This window comes from Cannabis sativa, chromosome 6 (assembly GCF_029168945.1).
Source record: "Cannabis sativa cultivar Pink pepper isolate KNU-18-1 chromosome 6, ASM2916894v1, whole genome shotgun sequence".
NCBI classification, from domain to species: Eukaryota; Viridiplantae; Streptophyta; class Magnoliopsida; order Rosales; family Cannabaceae; genus Cannabis; species Cannabis sativa.
The window spans coordinates 70764094-70777037 of NC_083606.1; the positions used below are offsets into that span (position 1 = coordinate 70764094).

General features: G+C 31.0%; 1 protein-coding gene across 1 annotated transcript; it reads left to right on the forward strand.

The window, feature by feature from the left end:
- Positions 1-1152: 1152 nt before the first annotated feature.
- On the forward strand, positions 1153-1708 carry LOC133038915 (uncharacterized). Its single transcript, XM_061117562.1, has 2 exons — positions 1153-1439; positions 1549-1708. Exons 1-2 carry the CDS (start codon positions 1161-1163, stop codon positions 1657-1659), a joined length of 390 nt encoding a protein of 129 aa, XP_060973545.1. The 5' UTR covers positions 1153-1160; the 3' UTR covers positions 1660-1708.
- Positions 1709-12944: the final 11236 nt, after the last annotated feature.

Genomic DNA, 12944 nt, shown 5'->3' on the forward strand with positions numbered 1-12944 from the left:
GACAATCACTGAAAATAATATAACTAGTATAAATACTCGTGGACATTGGTATCAAGATGAACCGTACATCCTTGCCAACCAGGCAAAGCAAGTTTTCTATCTTGAAGATCCACTCAGAGGTCGCGATTGGAAGGTTGTTGAAGATATTAGCCATCGACAAATTTGGGACATTACTGACAACGAAGATGAGACTGATGTAGATGTTGTTAGTGATTCTAACTCTGCCAATTTTGTGTTGACAGTTGATCTTGGAGAGTTGATTATGCAATCGAATGAACCTCCAGTAATTGTTGAATCGTCCGATCAGTTAGTAGATTCTGAGATAGAGAATAATGAACTGGATGAGAATTATGTTGCTGAAGAAGTAGATGATTTACTAGTTGAACATGTAGAGGATGAAAATGTAAACTTAGTGAATGATGGAAATGATAGTGATTCTTCAGTGTAACTTTTATTTTGTAAACATTTGTTACTAAATTTTTTTACAATTAAAGGAATATTTAATTTCTTTCGTATTAACATTTTAAATACTTATATTTCAATTATGTGTTTCACATTTTGTGAATTCTTACATTTTTTTCCGTCTTCAAAGTAAAATAAAATGTCTGCTACGTTAGCGACACACCATGGTGGGGATGGTGATGGCAGGGATCCCCACGATCCTTCTAGGGTACCGTCGTCCTGCGAATCAGGTTTTCATATTTTTTCAAATCTAACATTGTTCTGAATATAAATAGTGAATGTATGATTTACTAATAATATTATTTTTCCCTCGAATATATATAGTTCCACCTCCGGTCAGAAAGGTTCGTGGGGTTGCCGCAAACGCTAACCTCGAAAAAAAAAGGAGAGAAGCTGGTAAGCCCTTACCGGTGGAGGTAGATCTTGAAACCGGCAAAGTAGTTGGCACTGAAGCCAGCAATTATGTTCGATTTCTTGGCCAACAAGTGAGCATGTTGTGCCCGGGCGGTCATCTAAATTTTTCCGATGTACCCCAACAATACAAGGATCAAGTGCTCAATCGAATAAGAGTGAGTGATTTTTAATTATTAAATGTTGTAATAATTTTATGTCCTCATTTACAAATTAACATAATTTTAAATTATTTTATTACATAGTACTACTTTGATATCGATGGAAATCCCCACCGAGACCTACTTATGGGGACTTTATATTCGGTGATGGCGGAGCGGTATAGTGAGCGAAAGACGCTCAGACACAAGCATTTCAAACAACATTACAAAAAACCAGAAGATTGGGACACAGTTCTCAAATTCCCCCCTGACTACTTGAATACCGAGACTTGGAAACCGGTTTGCGAATTGTTCGTTAGCGAGGCATTTTTGAATCGTTCAACTAAAAATAAATCGAATCGGCAACTAATGAAATATCCAACAACGCAAGGCACAAAATCGTTGGCGTCCATACGCCACGGAATGGTATGTATTAATTCTTTAATTGTTAAATGTTTCATAAAAAAAAATTCTTTAATAGTTAATAATATTTTTTTCTTATAATAAACTAATTTAATTGTTTATATTTGTATAGGGGGGTACTCCTGGAGAGCATGTAGTTGACGCATGGAAGGAGATCCATGTGAAAAAACCGTCTGGAACTTTCGTTAATGAATTAGCTGCAAAAGATTATGTAAGTGATTAAAATGATTTATTATTAAAATTTATATTTTATATTAATTACATATTCTAATAATTTTGATTTAAATAGGAGGAGCGATCAAGGAGCTTGATAGGAAGCGGCGGAACGACAATCCCGGAGCGATGCGGGCCCGAATCGAATCGGATGCGGTTATCGGTTTGACGTTATGGAAACGAGTTCTAGGCCAAAGATCTGACTATCAGAGAGGCGTGGGTAAAAGGCTCAAGGGCAAAGGAAAGAAACCAATCCCCCAAACTCAATCAACGGTGCCTCCCCAACCGACTACTGAAATGATGAGCACCATGGCAGATATATTCTCAGCTATGCGTGCCACTTGGGGGTAATTTGACGCCCGAACAACGTGCCCAAATATTTAACCCACGCTTTGACAATTTCGTTCAAACGTATAGTCAATCGCGGTCGCACAGTGGTTCGTCTTCTCAAAGTCATGCCGCTCCTCGGAACGACAACAACAACCTCCTACGCAACCACAATTTCGGCCTTCCTCGCAACAACAATTCCAAAATTTGTCACAGCAGCAATTTGAAAATTTTTTGCAGCAGCAACCCCAATCTTTTCCTCAGCAATTTCCTCAGCAGCAACAACAGTCTGCTCCGCCAATGGGAAATCAGTACTTATACCGAACACCGTCAGAGTCTCCTCCGCTCGGCTCAAACTTTGCTGATTTTGGATTATTTGGGAGTTCATCGCAGGAGAACCAATTTTTTTCAACTCCCATTTTCAACCAAGCTGAGCTCGGTAATTTGACGCTGGGTTTATCATCAGACCAAGCGTATGTGCCTTCTCCGCCACGGGCTTCGGGGACTCGTACCGAAAATAATCCAGATCAAGACTTCATAATTAGAGACTTGAATGAAGATGTTAATGAATAATTTATTTATGTTTTGTAATAATTTAGTTTAATTTTGAGACAATATTTTATTAGGATTAATATGTGAAAGTTAATTACTTTGGAGACAATTTTAAATTATTAATAAATTTTATTAAATTGTTTTAATTATATTAATTAGATTTATTTATTAAATATTTAATTAAATTGTTTTAATTATATTAATTAGATTTATTTATTAAATATTTAATTATTTATTTATATATAATATAAATACATTTTTAAAAATAATTAATATTTTTTTTTTATTAATGGGTGTTGTAGCGGCGGAGCAATAGCGGCGGGACCCCGCCGCTATTGCCATGTGTCAGTCTCGAAACACGAAACTGACACAGAGCAATAGCGGCGGGGTCCTGCCGCTATTGCTCCGCCGCTATTAACAGTATTAGCGGCGGAACCAGTTTTTGGCCGCTATTGCTATTAGTAGCGGCCAAGCAATAGCGGCGGACCAATAGCGGCCGAGGTCCGCCGCTATTGCCCTTTAGCGGCCAAAAATGGGAGCAATAGCGGCCGAGGGGTCCGCCGCTATTGCTCCTGTATGTTGTAGTGAAACTCAACAAAAGCATAACCAGGAGGCCTTGGAGGGACCTTCAAGTCAATGTCGCAATGTGGGCTATGCGTCCATACTTGTAAAACAAATCTTCCACTTCCCTCTCGCGAATATCACCTGGGAGATTCCCAACGTAAAGAGTTCTGCTCGCACGGCTACTCATTTTATCCCGAACACGAACGCAGCAAAGATTAGGGTTTTCAATTTCTATAAAGGCACATATCGCAATTTCTATACGGAGCTAGATTTAGAAAAATTGAATATAAATTTGTTTAGAAGATCTTTGGAGTAGTTCACAAATATTTACGTGATGATAATGTTTAAAAATTGAAGGATTTGTTAGAGAGATATGTGGGTAAGATATTTTTTTTAATTTTAAAAAAGATTGTTTAATTTTTTTGGTTTAATTATTGGGTTTATTTATTTGTTAACGTTTAACGTTAACAGTCTGTTAAGTTAATCGTGTAAGCCTAAATAAAAAAAACAATCGTTAAACCAAGAATTGCCGTTAGATAGGCACTTTTAATATATAAAGATATATATATATATATATATATATATATATAAATGCATAAAATCACACAACATTTAATACATATACACACTACTACAAAAAGGGGGTATTTTTGTCGGTTTTCAAGTGACTAATAAAGATTTTGAGTCGGTTTAAAAAACTGACGTATAAGCCGTAGATGCAAATTGTAATTTATTTTTACGTCGGTTATAAGATGACACAAAAAACTATTTTTGTCATTTTATGACGCAAAACATATCAAAAAAATTAAAGCATTTTGCCTCAGTTTTGAAGTGACACAACATGCTATGTGTCAATCTTCAACCAACGCAACAAGTGTTTTTTTGCGTCGGTTGTAAAATGACACTTAGGTGTACACAGAATATTTTTTACGATAAAACTCACCTCATATTAAAAAAAATCACAACTAAACTAATATTATTTTGTCCATACATAAAAGATAAATAAATATCATATATCCATGTATATATTATTAACTGGAAGTTCACTATTAAAAAAATAATATAAAGTTAGAATTAATAAGATAAATTCAAATTAAGACAATTACATGAGTAATATTAAATAAAGTGTCTATATAACAAATATTTCTAACAATACTTTTAATATACAAGCCCAACCTTCATAACTTATTAAAAATTTGCACGTACATTACACAACGCTATCCTCCATATGTATGATTAAAAAAGGTTCTCCTACTCCTAACTTACATAACTCTTGATATTATCCGAAGTACCTTTTTGCTTATCTAATCTCAATTTAAAATTGTATCGCTATGTGGCGCCATATGCTTTATAATGAAAGACTGAGCAATTTTCTGCAAACAATTAAGAAAATTTATATAAGCCAATACACAATTTAAATTTTAAATATAAAATCACATCATTTATATAAGAAGAGAAATGGACCTAAGACTAGTAATAAAGTACTCCAATACTGTGAAAAAAAGTGATTTAATAGAATAACAACTATATATGTATGCTATGAAGCCAAATATATAAGGCATTAGGCAAATATATAAGCCAAATATATGTATGTATGATATAACCAGCTTGCAAACTAATTTTGGAATTGAATACATACAGGAGCTACTTTCTAGTACACAGAAGAAACCAAAGCATCTGTTCATAACAAAAAGAGAAATTGAAATTTTCAAGGCTTGTATCAAATCAATTATGAGCTATTACTTTTGTAAAAACATGGAATGTATAACAAAATCCTGAAGTATGTGAAGTCGAAATTGTATCATGTAAGTTGTGATGTGCACAGCAAACATCTCAGGTAATTCAGCCAAAAAAAGAAAGAAACATCTCAGGTAAAAAAAAATAAAGAAACACATAACGCAGTGCTAGTCATAGCATTATGTTGATCCCAAGAATCATTTGAATGGTCTTCTACCTTAAATTCATTGAAGCTTCCTGTCATAAATAATGTGTCCCCATTAACCTGAAAAAAAAAAATCATAGTTAGAAATCATATTACAAATTAGAGGCAGCAACATATTTAAAACCGTCATATACTAATACTACCAACAAATATCAAACTTTCCAGGAACACAAAATGCAATTTTCATATTCTTTTTCTATTTCCACAAAATGTAATGCAATTTTGTGGCAAACATCTAGATTTATGGACCAAAGTATTAAAATAAGGATATAATGTTATTTTATTTTACCCTACATTCTGAGCAAAGCCCAAAGCAGCACAAGTTTGTTAAAAGCTTTCCTCTCAACCATAATAAACATAATATGTAACTACGCTCCTTCTATAAATGTCAAACAAAAACGCCTTACATGTGGCCCATGAAGAGAGCAATGGGATATTAGGTTTTTTAAAAATGAAATGTGTAAGTTAGAATTAGGGGATTTTGTGAAAAAACTAACTAATTAGCGACTGTTTTCATTAAAGGCTCATGGAGTTGCGTCGGTTGCCAATTGGCGCAAGCATTATTAGCATCGATTGGTAGCTGACGCATAAAAGTTTTTTTTGAAAAAAATTAAAGTTTTTCATCGGTTTAAATTTTAGCGTCGAATAGATAACTGACGCAAACTCACATTCTTTTGCGTCGGTTTCCAACCAAACCGACACCACATCTTGGCTTCCATTTTTCGCGTCGGTCCTTGCCGTTGACCGTCCCGTTGACCGACGCAAATTCTACTTTTTGTAGTAGTGACATAATGGAATTGCTCTAGTACCATTTGTTGGTTTTGTGGTACTAAATCAGGTACGAAATGGAATAATATTTTTTGATTATCATCATACTACATTATCGGGATCACTATATGTATATGTATTAAATCTGAAATAAATAGACGGAGATAAAATTTACCTCTTGAATCCTATTTGGGTATGCCACATCACAGTCTTCCGAATCTTCCACCTCAGAATAGTGTTTGCTATTAGGATATGTATTATTCTTGTACATTCTCAACACGTGAGCATGAAATCTTAAAAGTGATGACGGAAAAATATTTAATCAAATTAATCCTTTTTAGGCATCCTTAAAATAATACTTATTAATTTTAGGTTTATATGGTATACATAAATTAAAACCAATAAAAATTTTATTTAAATAAATATTTAAATTCAAAATAATAATTTCAATTATATTTAATTATTTGAATAAATACTTATAACTGAATCTGTTATAGATATTTATTTTCGAATCAAATATTTAGGTTTGCATTAAATATCTAATAAACGTACGGTTGAGGAAATCCCTCAACCACTTGAGAGAATATCTCAACCACTTGGAGAAAATCTCAAAGTAGTCTCAACTACTTTGAGGGATTATACAACATCTTCACTTAGATGTCATACCACATTAGCAATATGAATCAAAATTGCTTGCATCGAATAAAGGACATCAGTGAACCAAATTAGGAACTATTGATTATATATTCCATAACTTTAATATGTTGCTAACTATTTAATTCATAGCTAAGTAATCTTAATTCTTCGTACAATACAAGTCACAACCTCATATATGAATAAAAAAATTTCTGATATTTATATAAAAATTATTCAATAATTTAACATTTCAAGCATATAGAAAAATGTTCAACTAATATTTATAATAAAGAATGTCTTTACATGCTTTTGACAGCATAAAACCTAACATGTAGACATTCTCAGAGTGTCTATCAAATCTGTATACTAAGTATATTGCGCTTCATATTTTTTAATTCCTTCATTTTTTGGGGCTTCACTCCTGCTCTTACTATTTCTGCTTCTTTTGCTCTGAAGATTTCTGTTTATTGATTATTTTATGTTTGCTTGGAACCGAAACTGCATTCAGTTTGTGCCGCTCAGAAGCTGAAGAAATACATCTGTGTGGATGTGTAGCTTGAGGTAGCATGTCCATAAATAGTAGAGTTGTTTACTCGATTTTGAGTGTCACAATTGATGGAGTCAGAAGCTGCGGTGAAAAAGCTAAATTAATGACATTAGCCAAGGGTGTCGAACCCACTTCGAAGGCTTATATGTAGGCATCTTCAAAATGGATAAAACCTTGGGCCCTCGTTATGATATCTGACAGATTGTCGGACCTCTTTATTTGTATTTCATTCCAGAGTAGGGATCTTGGTGCTATCCGAGACTGTATGGCCACTAACTTCATATCATCATAGACTTTGGTCTTTACAACTACCTCCATCATCTGCTAAATATAATTTTTAAGGCTCCTCTCCAGGCTGCTACTTGATATTGGTCAATGAGCTAACCTCTATGTCGAATTCTTTAGCAGCCACAAATTGTTTCCAAAACATAGATTGTAGGTCTTTCCAGTTTTGAACAAAGCTAGCTGAAAGACTTCTCCTCCAGTCTTCGGCAGATATGGACAAAGTTAAAGAGAAGTACAAACACTTCCCATCATCACTTACTTGTACCACTTGCGTCAATATATTGTAATACTTTGGTTGATAGAATCGTTGGACAATTTTTCCATCCCCAAAGGATAGGCTCCTATACCTAAGTATCTGACCCATCATTATGCACAACTTTACCCCGCAAATTGATTGGACGACCTAGGGCTTGACTGTTCCTTTCTTTTCGGTGGGGTTGGTCGGTTGCTCTTCTGTTGTCCCCCACTACAATATTTTTACTCAGTACCGGCGGAAGTAATACCGGCGGAGCCAAACCGCCGGTATTAATGGGGTTATTATTGGCGGAAAAGGCATTCCGCCGGTATTAATTTTGAATAATTAAAAATGAATTAAATATTTATTTGAATTTATTATTCCTGGTGGAACTTTAGTATTACCGGCGGAAAATCCACCTCTAATAGTTTGGGCGGGATTTTGACCGCCCAAATTTTGAAAAGACTAATACCGGCGGATTATTGCCGGCGGGTTCCGCCGGTATTAGTCAAGGGATTCTAACCGTTTTATTAATACCGGCGGAACCCGCCGGTAATAAATGTCTATATAATCCCCCTCCCCCCCATAACTCAGAAAACATTTTCTATTTCCCCACTCCATTTCACACCACCCCACTCCGACCCTTCTCCTCCTCCTCCTCCTCCTCCCTAAGCCCGACCCTCCTCTGCCATAGTCCCCTCCTCCTAGTCGTCCTCCTCCTCCATAGTGCGCATGTTTGCCACCGTGAAGCGCCATTGCAACATCATTTTTTTTTACAGGTAATGTGTTTTTTCACTATGGTTTTTTTTATTTTTCCATTTTATTTTTATTTTTCTTTGATAGTTATTAATTTTTTCTCCATGCTTGAAGTTTTGGGGGAGATATTTTGCTCGAAACAGTAACGGAAAGTGAAAACGCGAGAGGAGTAAAAGCTTGGCAGAAAAATTTATAGTTTTTTTTTTGTCAATCTTTGAATGTTTAGTAATTGGTATATTACATTTATATATTTGTGTATGTGTAAATTTTTATGCAAATGTATCTGTAAATATATAATTTTGTGTTTAGTAGCTTTTATGCAAATGTTTAGTAATTTTTTTGTGTATGTGTAAATATATTATTTTGCGTATGTATGATATATGTGTTATATGCAAATGTATAATTCTTAAACAATATATTATATTATATATATTATATGTATATATGTATATACATATATAATTTTTAAACAGTATATATATTATATTATATGTATATATAATATATTGTTAAAAATTATGAATATGTAAATTTATAAAAGGTTAGATTTTAGTGTGTGTATATAGTAATATATATAATGTATTGTTTAAAAATTTTAAATATGTAAATTTTGATATAATACTAAATATAATATATATATATGATATATATATTGCTTAAAAGTTTTAAATGTGTAAATTTGTAAAATTTTAGATTTTAAGTTTATATAGTAATAAATGTATTTTATAATAATAAATGTGTATTTTTGTTTAATATTTAGAATTTTGAATAGTTACAAAATTATAAGCTTGTTAAATAATTAATTATGTAATGTTTTTTAATTTTGTTAAAAAAAATTAGAATAAGAATATATTAATTCCTTAAAAAGTTAATTATAATAAAAATAATATTTTAAAATAATTATGTAATATATTAGTATATAAATAATAAAGATTTAACATGAAAAAAATTATAAATTAAAAGTGCTTTCAAAAATAAATATACAAAAATATAATTAAGTAGAGTAATATAAAAAAATCATAAATAATAAATATAAAAAATTTGAAATAATAAATTTTTAAAAATAAAATAAAAATAAATTAAATTAGTTATAAATCTTTTAAATAAAAAAAATGTAATATATATATATAAAGTAATACTTACTTAGAAGTATATATAAATATGAAAAATTAATTTAATTAATTAATAGTAAAATAATTTTTAAATTATTAAATAAGTATTATTAAAAAGATAAATTTTTTTTTTTAAATACTGAAAATTTAATATGTCATAAATTTGAAGTAATGAATAATAATAATAAATAAATTTAATAAGTTATTAAAGTAATATTTTTAAAATAATTATTTAATTAATTTTTTATAATAAAATAAATATAAAAAATTAAAGTAAAAATAACTTAAAAATAAAATATAATTAATTAATAATATAATAACTATTAAATGATGAATAATTTATTTTATAAAATGATATAAAATATTTTAATATAAAATATTATAAAATTGTGTCATAACATGAAATCTTATATGCCTTTATAAAATTTTAGATGACAATCGACAAGTCTTGGACGACATTGCGAAATCGTAGATGTCCGCAATATTGGAATGGTCTAAATGCTTTTTTAGAGATGGCTTCGAAATGTAAAGATTGCGATAGTAGAATTAGGTGCCCTTGTGTAAGATGTGTGAATTTTGGTCATTGTTGCAGCAACAACCTATGTATGGTCAAATGCGAGGATTTTCACAACAGCCTATGTATGGTCAGTTTTTCAGTGCGCAGAGTCAGCAACAACAGCAACAACCAATTTTAGTTCGCCCGCAGCCTCGACAATATGTGGAGATCTTACCAACACCGCAGACTGAACAACCTTATTACCCTACCCCGCCTGCTCAATCCCGTGATAATCTTGATGGTTCAAGACTTAGCTCGAATGCAGATGAATTTTTAGAGTATACTGATTTGAACAATGATAATTAGGTTTTTTTAATTATGTCAATTTTTATGTTTTAAAGTTTATTTAAAGACAATTTCTTAATTTTATTTAAGATAATATACTTTATATTGTAATGGAAAAATTAATTTTAATGCTTAATTTCTTAATTTTAATGTTTTATTTCTAATTAATAATATATTTATGAAATAATTATTATATATAAAATAATTATTATAATTAATTTAATTATATTAAATAATCAGAATAATGGTTTTTTTTAATATTTAAAAATATTAATACCGGTGGAACAATGATTGGGGTCCGCCGGTATTAATGCATCTGCGTGTGAAAGTGCAGACATTAATACCAGCGGACCCCACCACTATTAATCCGCCGGTATTAATATTATTATCGGCGGAATACTATTTTCGTCGCTAATAACCACTAATATCGACCAATTAGTCCCGGCGGTCTGGCCTATTAATACCGGCGAATGCCTCCGCCGATAATATAAAAAACTGTTGTAGTGCCCGCAAAGGATCACCCATTATACATTTTCCTTTGTCATTTGTTGGAGCAGACAATGATAAAAAAGTGGATTTCTTGACAGTTTTAAATAGTCAACTAATGCATTGTTATCAGTCTCTATAATCATCACCTATTGACAGTCACAAAACTAGGTAGAATAGGCAATGGTTTAAAATATCGGCAAAAAACTTTATCGACAGTTTAAAACTGTCAGCAATAGTGAACTCTATAGCCGATGATTTTGAACCGTCACACTAAAAAAAACAAATTACCTAGTCAACCAACTCCACTCCCAATCAGACAACAACAGTCCACCACTAGACTCAAAATACCAAACATACATGAAAGGGTATATAGCGGCATAAGTACCCAAAGTTTTATGTTTGTGAGCGGCATAAACCCAATGTTTATTTTTAGCGGCATAAGTACCCAATGTTTGTAAAATTATAATTTTCTTCCAGTTTCGTTAGTATAGACTCTGTTTTGAATTTATTAAAAGAACATTTGGAAGTAACTGATACTACATATTTCTATCTAGACCCAATGATCAAGAATTTAGGCCTTATATGTGTCCTGTTTAAGACAATAACAGAGTCTGTATTGACAAAATTAGAGAAAAATTACAGTTTTACAAACATTGGGTACTTATGCCGCTAAAAATAAACATTAAGTTAATGCCACTTACAAATATAAAACTTTGGGTACTTATATCACTATTTACCCTACATGAAATGGGCATATAAATATTAACATTTATTTAGATTAAAGAAAATGGACATAAACATAATACTATATGGGCCCGTTTGGTACGCAGGATTGGACTGGATTGGACTGAAAAGGATTGGACTGGACTGGACAAGAATGAATTATGCTGAAAGTAATCACGTGTTTGGTTTAAGAATAGACTGGACTATTTTATTTATTTCCTTTTAGAAAAAAAAAACTTAAATTAAATAAAAACATATAATAATAAATTAAAATTAAAATATATAATAATACATAAATAATTCGTAGCAAAAAAAATTAATACATCATATATAATTAAGAATATATCATAAATATATAATAAAATATTTTGTCATATTTTTTATTTAATAAATAATTAAAATAGTAAAATAAAAATACTTGAATATTATAAAATTGTTTATCTTAAACACTAATTTAATCACTAATTTAATATAAATATTAATTTTTTAAAATATTTATATAAATTTTTTAGTAATTTAAAAATAATATATAATTTTATTGTCATATTTTTTTTTTCTTAGAATCAATTTAAGTAACTATTATTTAATTAATAATATTCTAAATTTTAAAAACTTATGTATAATAATTCAAAATTATACATTTTCACTAATTTTAATGAATAAGTTTTTGATAAAAAAAAATGTATAAATAAATGTGTGATAATTATTTCCTTTAAATTCTAATTAAATTTAAAATATATTAATAAAATTTAAATTAAAAAAACGATAAAAAAAAAAAATCTCACTTGCATGGGATTATTTATCCCACTCTGCTGGATGGGATAAATAATACCAGACAGATGAGGTTAACTGGATTAGTTATCCAGACTTCTAACATGCCCAAACACTGGATTGGACAAATTAGCCTGTCTAATCCAATCTAATCCTGCGTACCAAACGGGCCCTATATGTACAAAAACAAATCCAAAGCACGTACCTAAATGAAAAATAAAGATAAATATGAATAGTACCAAAATAAAAATCAAAACCAAAATAGAAAAACAAATCTACCTGCGATGAGCTCCGACTGCTTCTCTAAATGTCCATCGCATCTATGAACCGACACAACTGCAACCACTTACAAACTCGATGATACAAACAAATGTGTCATTAAAAAAATAAAAATCAAGAAGAGAAGAGAATGAGATCGATGATCTTTACAAAAGAAGAAGAAGATAAGATTTTTGATCTCATGAGAAAAAGAAGCAAGAGGAAACAGACTGAAACAATTTTAAGGAGAATACTCGTACCTAGGTTTTAAAGGAGTGAGAATCTCATATACGACCATGGTAGAAAGTATACAAAACTTGACACAGAGAAAGAGTGAGAGACGCAGAAGAGACGAAGAAAAAGATAGAGGGGATTCGAATTTTTGTTTTCAGTTTCAAGAGAAGAGGTGCGATTGGGATATGAATTGGGGTTTTATTAAAAGTGAAGGAATCCCCAATGGTTTAAAATTGTCAGCTATAGTATTCTCGA

Coding starts and splice junctions, on each gene's coding strand:
- LOC133038915 (XM_061117562.1), top strand. CDS start 1,161: ATGGGGACTTTATATTCGGTGATGGCGGAGCGGTATAGTGAGCGAAAG. Junction 1,440..1,548: donor CGTCCATACGCCACGGAATG/GTATGTATTAAT, acceptor ATATTTGTATAG/GGGGGTACTCCTGGAGAGCA.